Genomic DNA, 19149 nt, shown 5'->3' on the forward strand with positions numbered 1-19149 from the left:
TATACTAGCCAGTTCTTTTCAGAAAGAAAAGCTACGCAACTTAGATTGGATAGACATGCAGTTTCAAGGGACAAAGTTAAGAGTACAAGGTAGTTCCTTCAGATTTCAAGATGCAACATTTCCATGTGTATCCATGCTTAAACAGTAGGATCATAGAACTCTATGCTTGGGGCCTGCCAGTAAAACTGTATGGTAGATATACAATATAAGCAATTCCTTGTAACACTTGAAGGTCCACGTGCCATGCTGTTCCGTTCCATTCCATTCTATTCTATTTGCATATCAGAGGCTTAGCTAATGCAGATGCATGGGAGCCCCCTGCTCCCACATCAAAGGGTTGGCCAGTTCCACTGAACCTGAGAGAATACCTAGAGCAAAAACCTGAAAATTGTAACAGTCTTTCTGCCTTCAGATAGGTTTGTAGTATTCTTCAATCCTTATGGGAAGAGCTGTGGAACCCAGTAAAGGATTATGTGACAATTTTAGGTCTCATGGAAGCAGCCATTTTTACAGTTCCCACTGCCTGACTTTTTATGCATCTACTTCAACTCAACTTGCTCACACAATGATCCCTAACTGATCCTCCTTTCTAGCCAATGCAAATCGACCAGTTCTTGCTCTTGAACCTCACATAATGGTTACAAGAGAACAGTGCACTAAAAGGTTATCTTCTACGACAACCTTCCTTTGTAGTTAATACTGGGAATAGATATGCTCCTGATAGGGTGAGTGACTCAGAGTAACTGGACAGAATACCTGGCATATCAATCAATTGAAAGTAAGGCAAGCCTAGGAATGCTTCCAGACCATACACAAACTAAACAGAACCTCACTTGCAAGTACAAAATCAAGGCTTTTATGTTTGTTTTTAATTTTTCACCTAATGAATTCCATATTGCACTCTTACAGTTGGTGAAGATGGACAAATTAAGATTTGGTCCAAAACTGGAATGCTGCGATCTACTATGGTGCAACAAGGTAGGGTTTTGAATTAAAAGGTTCTTTTGAGTACGTACTTCAGCTTTGTTGGTAGTGGTAGAACAACATATGATATGAGACTGTTAGTTGAAACATCAACGGTTGTGTTGCATATTCTAGTAATTGATTATATACAACACAACTTTATCATTTTGGAATTGTGGAGATTGTATTTTTTTCTGCAGTTTTATTTGAGGGTAAACATTATTAAACAACAGTAAATGACTCATGAAGTGATGACATCGCCCCGAATAACAATTTTAAAACTATTTAGCTATTACTTGCTGATACTTATGCAGAGTTTTTGAACCTTCATCAAAATACAAGTCATAAGGAAGGATTATAAATCCAATTAAGAGACATTTAGAAATGTAGACTGAGATAGTAAGTCATAGGAATATAGGAAGGAACATAGGAACAGGAGTAGGCCATTCAGCCCCTTGAGTCTGTTCTGCCATTCAATTGGATCATAGCTGATCTGTATCTTAACTCCATTTGTCACAGTCACAGAGAATCATGCCTTAAGGCTGTTTAATAGAAACAATTTAATTCTGGATCATATGCAGAATAGAGTATATATAAATGTAGAATAAATATTAATTAGGAAGTAATTTTTTGTTTTATTATTCTGTTCAAAAATAAACTGTCCAAGAACTATTGGACTCTGAGTTGGGGGAGAGGTTAATGATTTACCACATGTTAAGTTACCAATCTCAATTGTGTCCTCATGAGGAAAATTGGAAGGAGAGCCACCTGGCAGTTCTTCTACAGCTGGCAGAGTGGTATTGAGGACAGACTGTTTACAAAGCCACTTTCTTAGCTTGCAGTGGTGCATGGTGAGGAAACTAACAATAAAGAGAATTTATAAAAAAATTTAAAAGTACCTTGAAGAATAATTCTTATGAATCGTCCAAGAATAGTGGGATTTGCAGTCCCAGTTAACCTACTGCTGTTCACTTCTACTTACTTAGTAAAGGAGAGGGAATATATCAATTGGTCCTCAGAATGATAACTCTGAACAATTTATATTATAGCACTGTTGAGGTGCCAACCCACCAGCAGTTCAGGATGGCTTTCACCAGTACCAGGTTCAGCAGCTGGGGAATGGATTGTTCTCCAAGTGATGGGCAAGGCAAAATATGCTAGAACATAAGCACCAGTTGCTGCAAGCCTGCAGATTGAGATAGATAGGAAAACAGTGATGGGCTGTGTAGTTCCACAACAGTATTATAAATCCTTGCTCATGACATATACCTCTAAAGCCTGCACAAAACACCTGATGCATTAAAATACTTTTTAAGGTTAAGTTTGGTGATTTTTTTTAAAAACACTTTTTACTTAGGTTTCTATTCAATAAAAAAAAGTCAGCGGAATATATAAGCAGACAAAGACAATTATAGGTCCAGTTTCTGATCTGAGATGCGTTAGCTGATCTCTGCTGGGTTACAATTAGGTTGCTACAATTGGCCTCAGTGACCCTTGGCTGTGGAAAGGAGAAATCAACCACAGTGTCCTCTCCTCTTTGCTAACCAGTGACTCCTGCAGGAAAATGCATGTGCTAATATCAGGCTCAGACTCATTAATGATGACCTTTTAATTTGTTCATTGGTGAAACCTATTCTTCAATAACTTGCACTGATATAGCATTCTTTAATGTAGTGAAACATGCCAAGGTGCTTTACAGGAGGAGGGAAATGGATTCCAAGCAGTAATTAGGAGAGCATTTAGTGAGGTAACCAAAGGTATAGTCAAAGAAGTAGATTTTGAAGAGGCTTTTGAAGGTTGTGAGAGATGTAGCAAGGTCATGTAATCTGACCAGGACCAAGGTTTAGGGAGAGAACTCCAGAGTGCAGGGTTGAGATGCCAGCAATTATGAGAGGAGCACAATAGACTAGAGTCAGAGAAGCAGAAGGTGTGGGTTTGCAATGGAAGGCTGGAGGAATTTGCCATGAAGTGAAGCTATGGAAAAAGTTGTAAACGAGGAGAAGGATTTTGAAATCAGTGTACTGGAGATTGGGAAGCTAGAGAAGGTGGACAAGAGCAAGCTTGTTATGAAACAGTGTATCCTTCGGCTCACTGTGAGTAATGACCATACATCTGCTGGTATACGTATTTTTTTAAAAGATCACCCGTATCAAAGTCACCAATGATGTCCTTATCACTAAATTATATCATCCTTTTTCACCCTAGGTAACAGGCATTTAGTATGGAATAGTATGTGAGTAGTAGAGTTTTGAGTGAGTTCAAGTTTGTGTAGAGTGGACTTTGGGAAGCCAGCGAGGAGAGCATTAGTGAATTTGAGCCTATAGAAGACAAAGAGTTTTGTTGGTGGTATGAGTGAGTTAGAGATAGAGGCAGGCAATGTTGCAGAGGTGGAAAAATGTGGTTTTGATAATGCATAGGATGTGGGGTTTAAAGCTCAGCTCATTTTAGGATCAAAGTGTACAATCTTGTTGTTCTATGTCAGGCTCAACCAGAGCGAGCATCTGAGGATGAGGCTGGAATTGGGGAGTAACAGGATAATTTGGATTTTGCCAGTATTAAGTTAAAGAAAGTTCTGGCCCATGCATGACTTGATGTTGGATAGGACAGCAACAATCGAAGAGTCAAGGGTAATGATGAGACATGAAGCTGGATGTTATCAGCATACATACGTAAAACCTGACCATGCTTATGGATTATGTTCGACGAGGACTAGGAAGAGGCTAAGGATTGAAATTTGAGGCACACTGGAGGTGACCTTGTGGTCATGAATGAGAAGCCATTGCAGGAGATGACCTGCATGGGAACAGAACTTTGACCAGCACTGAAGTATGTGTAACCCTGCATCGAGGTTCTCTCAGTCTGTTCCCCCAGCATGTTGAATCCAGTCATGAGACTCCTCTGTATATTGGAGCATGAGATCTCAATAGCTCCAGTCAAAAAATTAAGAGAGAAGCTGCAAGTGAGCTTAGGATCTCTGTCTCCAGGGGTTCCACTGCAGATGGCTTTGGAGTTGCCACATGCTTCATGGTAGCCTGCAGTTATATAAGACAGTTATACATCACTACATTCGTATACAGTGGATTCCTCCACATTCGCCAGTAGATCGTGCAGGGTATTTTCCGCATTCTTAAATGACTATTTGAAGTGTTGGTGCTTCCTCTGTGTACTGGCCCCAAAAGGTATGAATGGCTTCAGTAGCTGAGGAAAGACCTGTGCTATCTGCTGTTATTTCACTTGCTCATTCTCACTCCTGCTCAGCGCTTCATCCAGTGCTCGCTCCTCACCTGACTTGTTAAATTCTTCGGGGCACATGTATTTTAGCTGGTTCCTGTGCCAGGTGGAGTGAGTGATGTGGAATGCTGGCTTTTTAGTTGTCTTTCGGAGCTGAGACATCATTTTGGTAGACTTGTATGGAAACAGAAAAAGAACATGTATTATAATGATAACTGTATGGAATCCCTTTAAACAGAAGCGACACGAATATATCATGTACCTAACTGTTTTTACGCAGTGTATGTTTGTGTTCTTCTCAGTGAGTAAGTAGGGGAGGAAGAGGAATAAGTATTCCTCCTTACTGAAGCTCAGGGCTAGATGGTACTAGCCCTGAGCTTCAGTGAAACCTCCAGGTGCTTCCTGCAACACTCCTATGGTCTTTAACCCCATGATTGTGACATTCTCCTTAAGAGAAGTCAACATCCAATGGCTGGAGGCCTCCCTCCGGTATGCTTTCACTCTAGACTGTTACACAATGCCCTTTTCTGTAAGGAGATACAAATGCAAATATTAGAATTTGGAAAAGCAGAGACTGTGAGAATACTTTTCAACTTCATCACATAGGCAGTAGCCTGGTGGAGCAAATTGTTCGTCTGTTGATTTCAATGAGATGAAAAAAAGAGTGGGTGATTTGCTTCACCGGGTTCCCACCCACATGGTGAAGTTGAAAATTATCACCCAAATGTCCAACCAGCCTCCCACTTTGTGTAAGTCCATGAAATGCAGCATGTAGGTAGCTTGCGTGGCCGTGCGATTTAGGGACACAACTTGCAAGATGTATGTGTGCCATTGGAAGCATATTTCAGTGCCAACAATAAAGTCTGCTCTGTAGCAATATAAACATGGATGTGCAAGTGTGAAAGTGTTCAAAAATTGCCTGAGCACATTGCATGATGCCTTAGAGAGTGTGACATACATCTTATGGTCATATATTGGCAGCAAGCACAGTCTGGGTAGTCTTGCCAATTTTCCTAAAACTTGAAAACCTTTTCCTCTATGGTTCCCACCACCATTGTACATGGGAGACTGCATTCGCTCACTCTGCCAGATCCACAAAAGCATTTTTCATGGCATGCCTCTCAGCTCTGAAGAGGACAATTCTCTTTTGTGCACCTTTTGCGGCAGCACTTCACAGATAGTATTCTCAGATGGGACAGTTTTGCTCTTCTGTCTTCTCTCCATTGCTCAGGATCTGCTTTTATAATTTGCTGCTCTTCAATGCAACCACCCATTAGGCTAAGCTGTTTTAAGAGCTGCTGTTTCATTGAATATACCCCCCATCAGTGAACTCGCTGCACCTGGAGCAATCTTGCAGAAAGTATGATGACATTGTTAATAAACTGACCTCAAAATTGTGCTAGATCAGGTCTCGTGCTAAATTTTGATTCAATGTTGTTCACACCTGTGTTACACCAATGTTACAGTTAAAAATGGATCACTATCTGAAACCTTGAAAAGTAGCGCCATTTTGTTTTGAGTCTTTTTGAAAGTTTTCTTTAACAACCCAGGCAAGTTGGTAATGTTAGCATGATTCTATTGCACAGTGGTAATGTGTTTTTGAATGGCTTGAGAAAAAGAAAATGCTATAACATATGATGGGCTGAATGGCCTCCTTCTGTGCCGTAAATTTTTCCATGTTTCTAAAGCAATATAAAAATTTATTATTGATTTGTATCTCCATGAATTTAGTCTTTATATAAAATTTTATCTACCGTCCCTATATCTCCTGGAACTGTGCAAGACTCTTGGAAGGAATGAAGGTGATCCCATTTTTTTTTGGAAAAGTGGATAAATGTGGAGTTCTAACACTTCTTGTTTGTAGGCATTCTTTTACCACCTGAATGTCAAATCCTGTTTTTTCTGTTGTTTCGATAATCAGCCTTTTGGTTTGAAGCAGCTTTAGATCCTATGAGGATTTGTAATTTCTGTGGAAGAAACCTCCCTTGGGTATAAATAGGATTATAGGTTTATTAAATTCAATATTTCTCTCATTTGAATCAAGATCATTGGGCATTTAAAGGAGTGTGCTGATGGATTTACCATGTTGTTAGCAATTAATGCAAGAGCTAATCTTCACTAATGTAGGCCATATAAAGAATTGGGTTTCCACCATAATCATTTTTAAAAAAAACTATATATCTACCTATATATGTATAATGTTGTAAAAACTTTACAAAAGCAAGGACAGTCTGGGTAGTCTTGGCAATTTTCCTAAGACTTGAAAACCTTTTCCTCTACTGCTCCCACCGCCATTGTACATAGGAGACTGCATTCGCTCACTCTGCCAGATCCACCAAAGCATTTTTCATGGCATGCCTCTCAGCTTTGAAGAGGACAATTCTTTTGTGCAACTTCTGCGGCAGCACTTCACAGATAGTATTCTCAGATCCATTCCTGTCCGTCATTCTTCATACAACTGTAGAACATTAATACAGATTTCTGTGCCACACTTGAAAAAATGTGTAAACAAACAAAGGCAGTCATTAGCAATGTACAGAAAAATTCTTTAGAAACAGAAATTATGTGAGCCATGATGTCTGCAGTGTCTTAATTGACCTGTGTATGAATTCATCCAATATTTACTTACTATCAATTACACAACAAATCCTCTGACCTATCATAGATAACATCCCAGGAGATATATTAGTTATGTTATAACAATGTGCGCAGAAGGTGTGGTGCTCAAAGGAGCAGAAGGTGCCAGAGGAGTGGGGAGATAGACCAATGTGAGATTTGGTGATAAGGGCCACACCGGCACGCGGCAGTTTGGGTGGGGCAGGTGGTGGAAGGTATAGCCAGATGGGGAGGCTTCAGTAAGGGGGAAGGTGTCATCACCTGTATGCCAAGTTTCCATCAAGGCCGTGATGTCGATGCAATCATCCACAATATGGTCATAGATGGCAAGGGCCTTGTTCTCAAGTTTCAGGAGGGAGATGCGGACTGGAGCGGTGATTGTTGATCTGCTAGCCACAGATCAGTGGGGGGAGGGATAAGTGAGACGGGAGGGAGATTGGCAAGTTTAGCCCCTAGCGGACACACTGGATGGGAGGGTTGATGAGAAAGTAAGATGGGGCAGTTGGATTGGCATTCGTAAGCAGGCCATGATGAGTGGCTCGATGGCTCCTTCGGGGAATGCCGAGATAGGCACAGAGAGAAGGTGTGTGCTTATCCAAAAAGGGTTCAAGCCTGGGTCAGCGGCAGGGGAGTAGGAAAGTCGAGGAATAGTTAAACGGTTGGGGAATGGATTTGGGGGGGCAAAGTACCCGAGACGGGAGAAATAAAAGGAGGCATGACTGGATAATAGGAAGGGGAGGACACAGGAGAGAAAGGCCCAAGGGGTAAAGAGAAGAGAAAGAAAAAGGGAGATAGAAGTAATGGACTCAGGTCTAAAACGGGAGCCAAAATGCGCATGCAAATGGACACAGGGAAATTCAGATTACATAGGTGTGGCAAAGATTAGGATAGATATGTCCAGTTTGTAAATGGAGAATAAGTAAGAGACAAAAAAAAGCCCCAAGTTAAAGTCAGAGTTTCTGTTGTGGGATGTAATTGACTTGTCGATCGGGTGGAGTCTGCATGTAGCACTAACGTCCAGGTTTGGAAGCAGTTGTGGAGGGTGAGTAAGTCCAGGAGCAGCTTGAGGGGCAGAGTATCAGTGGACGTACTGCTAGAAGTATTTCCATAGAAAATGGAGAACAAATGTGGTGTGGAGACCGTGAGCCAGCATAGGCTGATCCAGGGGTCCAATGAAGGTGAGTAGTGGCCTCAATGATTAGTAGTGTACACCAACTGATCCAGCATACTAACAGAGGGATGAATGGAGTCAGCAACAATGGGAAGCAGGTGAAAAGTGGCAGAGCAATGGACGTCCGGCAGCAGTGGAGCAGAATCCAGAGCAGAATTGGAACCAGCAGAAACAGATCAGAACTAGCTCAGCGTAGAGTGAAAAATTCCTGGCAAAGTAGCAGAAAACTGAGGACAACAGCAGGCCAGGTACTAGAATTGAGAGAATACAGTCTCCATAGAAAACAGCGGCAAAGTTGGAGGTCTCTATGAAGTCCAGAGCAGTGGAGAAATGGATTTCGGCCCAGGAGAAGTGGATTTCTGGCCAGAATCACACAGCAGCAAAATAAAGCTGAAAAACCAACAGTGCACTGAAGTATAGTCAGAAGCTCAGCAGGTAACAACAGCAGGTGGGCGATGGGCTGTAAGCTAGAAAAAGTCACCTTAAAACCTGAAGCAACTGAGTAGCAGAGCAGAGTCACAGCAGTCGAGTCTTGCAGTGTAATAGGACAGTGTAGTGCTGATGGCGGAGGAATCAAGAAGTTGAGAAGTCAAATTTGAGCAGAGTTCCAGCAGTTGAAAGGAGCACAGTGAAAACAAAGAACAAGCAGAGTCAGGGGATGGGCAGTGACCTCTGCACAGGTAATTTTAAACTTGCAGCTTGAACTTGTAGTTTTGGCTAAAATGCATCCACTATCAGAGCAAGGGGAACTTAAACAGTAAAAGAGGGGAGATTGGGGGAGAAAGGGCAATGGGTGACCAAGGATGGTGTTCCAGAGCTGCCAGCCCATCTTGAACAGACAAATGTACAGGTGAATGTTAAGTACTGCATTGATACTTGTATCTACTGGCCTAACTTGATGCTATGTATAGTTTGTCCAGTAATAAACTTGAATTAGTAGTTTTAGCCTGAACTACATGATCTATCAGCGGCGTTTTCTCTCTTATTGGAGAGATCAAGGATACATGGTGGCATTCTGATATAACCCAGCAATTTAAGGGTAATTTGTTTGCCCTGAGACACAATATTCCATATACTTCACACATAAGGCCAAATTTTGATACTTAGGAAGCGTGGACTTGCCTATGGAAACTGTCTTTCATGCTGAACATGAAAAGAGTATTTAATATCAGCTTTAGATTATGTTGTGATGTGGAGATGCCGGTGATGGACTGGGGTTGACAATTGTAAACAATTTTACAACACCAAGTTATAGTCCAGCAATTTTATTTTAAATTCACAAGCTTTCGGAGGCTTCCTCCATTTACCTGAGGAAGGAGGAAGCCTCCGAAAGCTTGTGAATTTAAAATAAAATTGCTGGACTATAACTTGGTGTTGTAAAATTGTTTACAATTAGATTATGTTGTTCTGGTTCACATGGGTAGTTCAATCTAGTGCCATAATTATCTGGGTAAAGCTACATTATGGTGATGTACAGCATAATTTAATTAACTGTACACAATTCCCTTACCCTTTTTACTGTTTTCATTGCTGTGTAGAAATTAATTCAAGGCATTTCAGTTTACTGCCTCAAGTCTTACTCTGCTTCTGACTGGGTGTCAATAACACTGATGAATTCTGGTCACCATTTACAAGTCTTCTGTTATACATTAGCATTCCAGAGTGACAAGGTGTTAATTTCTGATGCATGCTTTTGACATGTGGTTTCATTATATACGTGTTGCTAACTACTGGCGCTGAATTACGTAATACAAATTATTTTGGGCAGATTGTCTTGGGACTTGTGTCTGTGGTTCCTGGTTATGAATCCACAGTACAATGAAACCAGATGTTAAAGGTATGCATCAGAACTTAACACTCATCGCTCAGGATTCAGTGGTGTTATCAATGTAAAGAGGGAAAAAATTGCTCAGCAAGAATTTAAACTGCAGTCAACAAACGTACTTATTTGTTCTGGACTCTATTATTGTTCACATAGTAGTTGGCCATAGAAGTGTCATTATGCATGTCAATGGCAATTACGCAGGAAGCAGCCATCATTAAGCAGCAGATCACAGTCGGTCATTTTGTAAGGAACAGAAATATGTCTGGGGGTGGAGGGAGAAATCTCTCTTGGGAGATCAGGGAATCCTTCTGCATCCACAGCTGCTGACCCCACAACAGCAGAGGAGGGTGTTGGGCTGGAAGCCTGAGCACTTGTTTGCTGTTCCATGTTTGCTGCATCCACCTCTAAGAACAGTGCACTATCCAGTTTTGGCACAACAAAAGTATGTGTGGAAAAGGACAGTGGTCTCTGCATGTAGAAAGCGTTGATAGGAGGAAACCTGATGCCCCAAATGAGTGCCATCTGCAGTACCTTGCAATGGGGGAGCCCTGCCACCTGTTGAAAGCTCAGAGTCCTTTTCAGCTGATTCAGCGTTTGCACGAGAAAAGTGAAGAAAGGTATTGACCCTTGCAAATATGGGTAATTTTAACCCCCAAGAACGGATGGGTGGGCAGCAAAAATAGTAGATTTTTGGAGCAGGACCGCATCCTGGCTCCAGCGCGCCCACTTCCGGGTTTAACCCAGGCATGTTAGGATGTGGGCCAGGAGGAGCATGAGTGCTTCATCCAGGCCTAACAAGCTCACCTGGCGTGATCGGCCGACCCCACTCCCCCTTCCCTGATTCTTGTCCCCCCCCCCTCCCCCGATGCTGGACCACCGACTTTCTCCAAGGCCCACCCAATGTCATCCACTTCCCCCAACCCCTCTGATTTCTTCCATGGGCCACGATCCCTCCCTCCCTCCCTACCTCTCCGATTCGCATTTCCTTTCCCTTCCGACAGCCTTCCGGCCTATCGATCTGGCTGCCTGGTGTGTGGGAAACCCGGAGGCACAAATGCTTATCTTCAATTGAATTGCGATTGCAAATTGCGACGCACTCATTTGGCTTCTGGGTTCCCCATGCGTATATCTACAGACGCGCTGGTTTCCTGGCTCCGAGCTAAAATCATTCCCATAGTTTCTGGCACTTGCTTGATACAGTTGTGCACTGCAGACTGCCTGATGTGGCAGATGCATGAAAGCTTCATACTGTGCTTAAACTAATACCTTCCAGAGGATGGGGTATTCCCACGTTGGGGTTGTTCCATGGTTAATACCCCACGATGTGTGCAAAAGTGGGAGCACATTTGCCTTTGCCTTCCTTCTGATATTGTAAACTTATTTTCATTTGCAGCCAGGTGCAAAGAGTCAGGGTGACTGCACTGGCTCAGGCAAATCTATGCAGCTTTCATTTGTGTTTTTACTGAAAGGTGGTCTTCAGCCTTAAAAATGGCCACCCTCGTATGGTGCATTTTCTGCAGAAGGACCTCCAACAATTCATTATCAAAGACAGCAGTCTTGCCTAAATCGTCTCTGCTGCACTATTTTGATTACATTCTCCACTCTCCTTCCCCTTTAAGGTCTGGATGCAATCCTTTAATAGCTGCTGCTTTGCCGGATTTTTGGATTCCTAGCCGAGTGTGCCGCAAGTCACATTCTCTGGGCAAGCTTGTAACTTCATAGTGTTTGGACCACTCAAAAGAGGTGTTGCTGTGCAGTCCAGCCAAAATGAGTAGGATCATCACAATTTGCTGGATGCTTCACATATGCTCGATCAGAAGAGGTGTGAGTATGCAGCTGGCCAAGGAAGACAAGAGGTCTGCAGCCCCCTAGGAAGAGATGGGACATACTTAGGAAGGGCTAATGTGAACGTACAGGCAAGCAAAGTGCAGCAACACTCCCTGCTTGCTAGCTACTTTCAGCAAAGGACACTTTGTCACTGTGTAGCTGTTGTTCATCAATGAAAGCACACATTGTAACTCCTATGGAGATGGTAAACATTCCATCCAGTCAGCCTGAATTACCCCATCACTTAGAATCTTTCAACCCCCTCGACCCAAAATTCAGTACATACAAATGATAAATAAAAACGGATGGATTTGTCGGGTGCTCTTTTCATAGTCCAATCCAGTACTTCCTCTCTGTGCTTGTCCTACTCTTTAATCTTATTCTATGACAAAGTGCTCCAATGAGTGGCAGGAGTAACCATAGTGAGAAGCCTCTAAATCCAGGACCATGTGATGTCCCTGCAACAGCTGAAGTCATGTGCACTAATGTTGTGGTCATTAATGGCTGCATGCTTGCTGACAACTCCTTGCTCCTTTGATAGGATTAAATGGAGGTAGAATTTGTGCAGCCTCCCATGGAGGAGGCTACCTCATGGGACTCTTCCCATGTAAAGTGCTCAATGCTGGGACTCCGAGATCGATGTTCCGTGATCTCCATGAGCACAGTCCAGAAGGTGTTTCCACTGAGTGAAGCCTGCTGTTTCCAAGTAATTACCCAGTCTATCAAATCTGGCAGTGACAGACTCGTACAACCGGATGCCCAAGGTCTCAGTGGTGCCAGTCATAGCATTTGTGAAAGAAATCTGTGCTCCCTCCTGTTTGGGTCTCTCCTGCATATAGCTGTGAAGGTGCTGCTCACTCCATGATACTCTGCATTTGAGGAAATTCCTTCCACTAATTTCAGTGATATCACAGGTGCACTGCAGCAAATTCTCTGCTAGCTGTTACAGGCTATCATGGCAAACTCAAAATATGTTCCAAAAGCCTTCTGCTACTGCATTAACTCCCTTCCGAAGGCAAGTCCAGTAAGACACCAACCGCTTGCCCATGCTGCTGGCATAGGGACACAAGCTGTCCAGATGTTTCCTCTTCCTCTCCTGCCACCTCTCATTTGCTCCTCCTCACTTATGAGTTGTGCATCATTCAGTGCCCCTTCCTTAAATTCAATAAGTACAGTTTTTGGCGCACTAGAAATTGTGCTGGCACTAGGGGCAGGTAGAATGTTTGCCACAATGTGCTGTGAAGTGTTTGTGCTGGTGGCACCACTCCCTCCAGCCTTCTAATCTTGGGAAGGACCTACAGGAAAAGAAAAAGATGATGATTTACAATGCATTCCACAGACAATGGCTTCAAAGACAGGTAAGTTGATACAATGTTGTGCTATGCCATGCAAGTGAGTAACGAATGTAGCCCCTGTTGTAAGGATTTGGCAATGCAATGACAATATGAAAGATCATAAGAAAAGGAGGATACTTTCTGGTTGGTAGCATCGCCATTTCAAACTTGACCTCTCCAGTGCGTTCTGAACTATTTGACATTGCCGTTTGCATGACTATATTCTGGAGAGTACAGTTCAGAAACCCCATGCTCTCTTATGTTCTAGAGTGTGGCCAATTGAGCAGGTGGGAGGGAAACTGAGACATCGGGAGTCGAACATGGGGGGTGGGGGTCAGCCGATCGCAGGAGTCCAATCGTGGCAGGAAAGCTTGTTGGGTCTGGAGGAAACACCCCTGCTTCACCTGGCCCATAAGCAGTGCGATAAAGGCACTTACCTGATGATCCGGCCCTTCTCGCCTCTTTTTACCTGACGAGAATCACGGCCCTGGGAATCCCAGCCCCCAGGAGTTAAAAATAAAAAAAGCTATTAAAATGGAGGCACGCAGCCTCCTTAAAAGATTTCAGTGACTGACCTGCCTCCTGAGATCAGATTAGTCACCCGTCCCCCGACCTGTCTCCATTAAAGTCGGAAGTGGGCAGGTTGTGGTCGGGTTTTACATTTCTACCTTTGCACCTGCCCCCAACCCACCTGTCCTTGGGAGTTAAAATTCCCCCTTTGCTCCACCGACTCAAGTTTCCCATGCTTAGTGTAAATGTGCTGTCCGTGGATACGCTGAGGATCCATGATAGCTCACATATTGTACTCCACACATATCATGAGTATTCTCTGGACTGCCATCCCTCTGTCAAAATGACTAACTTAAAAATGTGGATTTGCGTTAGCCTGAAATCTCACTAGCATCAAACTCTCTCAATGAAATTCTGCTTACTTGCTTCACATAAATATCAATGATAGAGAAACAGCTCTCACTTTCCAGTCTTGGCCCTGTTTATTTTAGCCAATTGTCCTTTCTGAGCAGATTTCTGAATTGGGGAAAGCTTCATCCCCTAAATTTCATACCTTTGTCTTTGTTAGGTTTTTTTTATTGATGAGTGGAGGGGATATGTGAGACCATTTATCCCATTGTGTCTCTCCTAGTTCTTTGCTAGAGCAATCCAAAAACAATTCCACTTCCCATAGCCCTGCATCTTCCTCTTTCAAATGTTGGTCCACTTTTTCCTTAATATCTGCAAAGGTCTCTGCCTCAATTAATCTCTGTAGCAAAGCATTCTATGTTTTAATACTCTTTGTAAAGAAAGTTCTCTTAACCTATCTCCTCACTTTCTCAGTGACAATTTTATTGATAAATTCTTATCACTGACTCCCCACCAAGATGAAATAGTCTTTACTTATTCGCCCTATCAAAATTTTTCATATTCTCCTCTTAGCCTCCTTTGTTCCAGTGGAAATTGTCCCAGGATCTCTCCAACAGTTGAGAACTTTTCAGTATCAGTTACATTATTCCCTATGGGCATACCTTTGTATGCCAGTATCATCAAAGATGAGCAGGAGGGGATGGAGGAAAGGAGAGTGAGGCAGCATTTAGGAGGATGTATTCCAGAAGATATTACCAAAAGAATACACTAACATATACCTAGTAAGACCTTAGTGATGAGATATGCAAATGAAGTCAATGGGGGATTAGGGGGGAAACTCTGCAGTGGTTGGAGTCATATCTGGCACAAAGGAAGATGGGTGTGGTTGTTGCAGGACAATCATCTTAGTCTTAGGACATCGTGGCAGGAGTTCCTTAAGGCAGCGCCCTAGGCCTAGTGGGTAATATCAATGGATTGGTGGGCAAAGAAACCAGGGTAGGATCTTGGTCCAATGACTTTGAAGTGCATGGTAACTCCACAATACCCTATGTTATTACTCGTATATGTGCCATGTAGTTTCTCTAGTTAATTATAGTATGCGTACTGTTCCTAGGGTTTGTATAATTCACACTATTGATCCATAAAACCTCTAAATATTGAAATAATTTATCCCTTCTGAGAATCCCTTTAGCTTACGGAGAAGCCATTTTTTTCCCTCTTTTTATACTCTCCATTTGTTCTTCTGCAATGTTGAAAACATTTTCAATCATTCCCCAGATTGCTTATTGAGTAGTTGAGCAATATAGATCAGGAAGGTCCATACTGCACTTGCATATCTTTGCTGTGACAGTGATCGGGGCATTGCTTAGGTGTCCCTTGGTTGGGGAAGAGAAAAATGTGATCAGAGTTCCCATGCAGCAGCTCTTGTTGAAAGTTGGTATGTGAATGTAGAGTAAAGGCATACTTGGACATGCCAAAATAGCTTGCCAGTATTCATTATTTAGGTTCATGCATGAAGAATGGTCATTTGAGCAAGATGCTCCAGAGTGCCTGACCTGAACCGGATCTGTTGGAAGTAATGATCTAGTGTAAAGGATGAATAGGGCTGTCGATAGGACTTTAAACTAGTAAGACAGGGGGGAGGGATCTGGTGAAAATAACGTGAGTCTGAAGATAAAAGAAATAGGAGATGAGAGTAAAGGTCAGATCAAGGTAAGGAACATAAACAGTCTGGGAACAAATACAGTTATAGAACATGAGTACAAAATGTCTGGTAAAAATAAAGTGAGGGGAACACTTATTAAAAACAAATTAAATTGCTTGCACAGCAATGTGCACAGCATCCAAAATGAAACAGGGGATCTGGAGGCAATAATTCGTAGTGAGGAGCCAGATGTAGTAGGGATATCTGAAATATGGCTACATAAGGAACAGGACCAGCAGTTAAATATTGCAGGATATAACGTATTTAGAAAGGATAGGGAAGGAAGTAGGGGGTTGCGGTAGCTGTACTAATTAGAGACAACATAATGGCAATAGAAAAAAGGGACATAAGTAATAAGTTAGAAACAGAACCCATATGAATTGAGACAAAGGATAAGAAGGGATTGATCACGTTAACAGGGGCATTCTACAGATCGCCTAATAGTGGAAGGGAAGTTGAGGATGAAATATGTAGGCAAATCTATGGAATGAGTAAAAAACATCGAATAATAATCATGGGAGATTTGAACTATCCCTAATTAAACTGGCAAGAAGAGGTAGGGAAAGGGGAGTGGAGTTTTTACAGTGTATACATGGCTCCTTTCTTACTCAGTATGTGAGAAGCTCAACAAGAGAGGAATCATTGCTGGATCGATTAATGGGAAATGAACTGGTGCAGATAAAGAAGTAAGCATAGGGGAACATCTAGGCAATAGCAATCATAACATAATAAGAGTTTAAAATCTTATGATTGAGAAAGACATAAATAAGATAAAGACCAAAGTAATAGATTGGCATAAAGTTAATTTTGAGGGGATGAGAATGGAACTAGGGAAGGTAAACTGGAAAAAAAATTGTCAAGAGTTGGAATAGCAGTGGGAAATATTTAAAATTGTGATCACTAGAGAGCAGGAGAAATATTTTCCTCTTTTAAAAAAAACAAGAACAAACTAGTCAATAACGAAACACCATGGATGAATAGAGATATGGGTAAAATTGAAACTTAAAAAAAAGGCATACTCTAAATACACAGACAATAAAAGGAGAGGATGACAAAGGGGATTACGAAGAGATTAGGAAGGATATCAAAAAATAATGAGGAAAGCAAAGAGGAGCTATGAAATTAAATTATCAAGGAATACAAAAAGAAATAGTACAATATTCGACTGACACATAAATAACAAAAGAAAAATCAGGATAGGGATAGGACCAATAAGGGATGCACAAGATAAACTCACCGGTAATGACAGCAAAATGGCAGAAATATTGAATAATTACTTTGCCTCAATATTTGCCAGGGGGACTAACATGGCAGGCGTGACATTAGAAGAAGAGATCAAAAAAGATAAAGACATTTAAGATAGAAAGGAGGTACATAACTGAAACTAATAAATCTTAGAGGATAAAACCTCTGGTCTGGATGGATTGCATCTACGCATATTAAAAGAAGTTGGGGAAGAGATAGCAGAGGCATTATTACATATGTATAAAAATTAATTAGAAAAGGGAATTGTGCCAGAGAACTGGCAGACAGCTAATGTGATTCCTATATTTAAAAAGGGAGATAGAACAAGTCCAGGGAACTATAGACCAATTAGCTTAACGTCGGTAGTAGGAAATATAATGGAATCCTTACTCAAAGATGTAATAGAAAATCATCGAGAAACCGAAAATATAATAAAGAATAGTCAGCATGGATTTCAGAAGGGAAGGTCATGCTTGACCAATCTTATTGAATTCTTTGAAGAAGTAACAGAAAAGGTAGACAAGGGTAAGGAAGTAGATGTAATATATTTGGATTTTCAAAAGGCCTTCGATAAGGTACCGCACAGTAGACGCATGACTAAGGTCAGAGTATGGGCAGTCGGGACAAGTAGCAGAATTATAGCCAGCATGCTATAAAATAGAAAACAGAGAGTAGGAGTTAAAGGTAGTTATTCAAACTGGCAAAAGGTGGGAAATGGTGTTGCACAAGGATCGGTGCTGGGACTACTGTTGTTCACGATTTAGTCTCGGGAATTGGAAGTACAATTTCAAAATTTGCAGATCTCATCAAATTGTGGAGTGTAGTTAATGCCGAGGAGGACTGCGACAAAATACAGGAAGACATTAATAAACTTGCAGAATGGGCATGTAATTGGCAAATGAATTTCAATATAGACAAGTGTGAGGTATTACATTTTGGTAGGAAGAATAAGGGGCCACATACTGCTTGGATAATAAGAGTCTAAATGGGGTAGAGGAGCAGAGGGACCTGGGGGTACAGATGCACAAATCACTAAAAGTAGCGACGCAGGTTAACAAGGCCATAAAAAAGGCAAACCAAGCATTGGGGTTTATTTCTAGAGGGATAAAATTGAAAAGAAGAGAAATTATGTTAAATTTGTATAGAACCTTAGTTAGACCACATTTGGAATACTGTGAACAGTTCTGGTCTCCATATTATAAAAAGGATATAGAGGCACTGGAGAAGGTGCAAAAAAGAAATAGTAGGATGATACCAGAACTGAGAGGTTATACCTATCAGGAAAGATTGAGCAGATTGGGACTCGTTTCGAGAAAAGACTGAGGGGTGACCTGTTAGAGGTCTTTAAGATCATGAAAGGGTTTGATAGGGTAGATGTGGAGAAGATGTTTCCACTTGAAGGGGAGACCAGAACTAGGGGCCGTAAATATAAGATAGTCACTAATAAATCCAATGGGGAATTCAGGAGAAACTTCTTTACCCAGAGAGTGGTTAGAATGTGGAACTCGCTACCACAAGGAGTAGTTGAGGTGATTAGCACAGATGCATTTAAAGGGGAGCTAAATAAGCACATGAGGGAGAAAGGACTAGAAGGATATGCTAATAGAGTTAGATGAAGTAGGGAGGGAGGAAGCTCATGTGGGGCATAAACACTGGCATGGACCTGTTGGGCCAAATGACCAGTTTCTGTGCTGTACATTCTATGTAATTCTATGTAACACCTCTATTAAATCTCTCCTTCACCTTCTCTGCTCCAAGAAGAACAATACAGCTTCCCTACTCTCTCCAGATAACTGAAAGCCTTCAAACCTGGTACCATTCTAGTAAATCTCCTCATTATTCTCTCCAAGGCCTTGACATCCTTTCTAAGGTGTGGTGCCCGGAATGGGACACGATACTTTAGCTGAGGTCCAATCAGTGATTTATAAATGTTTAGCATAACTTCCTTGCTTTTCTACTCTATGCCTCTATTATTAATGCCAAGGATGCCATATGCTTTTTTAACAGTCTTCTCACGTTGCCCTGCCACCTTCAAAGACTTGAGTATGTACACCCCCAGGTCTCTCTGTTCCTGCGTCCCCTTTAAAATTGTACCATTTTGTTCATATTGCCTCTCCTCATTCTTCCTACCAAAATGCATCATTTCATACTTCTCTGCATTAAATTTCATCTGCCACGTGTCTGCCCATTTCACCAATCTGTCTATGTCCTTTGGAAGCATGTTACTATCATCCTCACTGTTTACTACATTTTCAAGATTCGTATGATCTGCAAACTTTGAAATTATGCCCTGTATACCCATGTCAGGGTCATTAATATATATCAAAAAGAGCAATGGTCCAAAGAGCAATGGTCCTAATACCAACCCCTGGGG

At 41.8% G+C, this 19149-nt stretch overlaps 1 protein-coding gene across 3 annotated transcripts in view; it reads left to right on the plus strand.

The window, feature by feature from the left end:
* The window catches only part of ift80 (intraflagellar transport 80 homolog (Chlamydomonas)), a 203265-nt gene that overhangs the window by 49279 nt on the left and 134837 nt on the right, over positions 1 to 19149 (plus strand). For all 3 annotated transcript variants that reach the window (XM_067995379.1, XM_067995378.1, XM_067995377.1), the window contains exon 3: positions 910 to 978. In XM_067995379.1, the coding sequence (XP_067851480.1) occupies positions 951 to 978 (28 nt within the window). In that variant the 5' untranslated portion in view covers positions 910 to 950. The remainder of the gene's footprint in view (positions 1 to 909; positions 979 to 19149) is intronic.

Source organism: Heptranchias perlo, chromosome 13 (assembly GCF_035084215.1).
Source record: "Heptranchias perlo isolate sHepPer1 chromosome 13, sHepPer1.hap1, whole genome shotgun sequence".
In the NCBI taxonomy this organism is placed as follows: Eukaryota; Metazoa; Chordata; class Chondrichthyes; order Hexanchiformes; family Hexanchidae; genus Heptranchias; species Heptranchias perlo.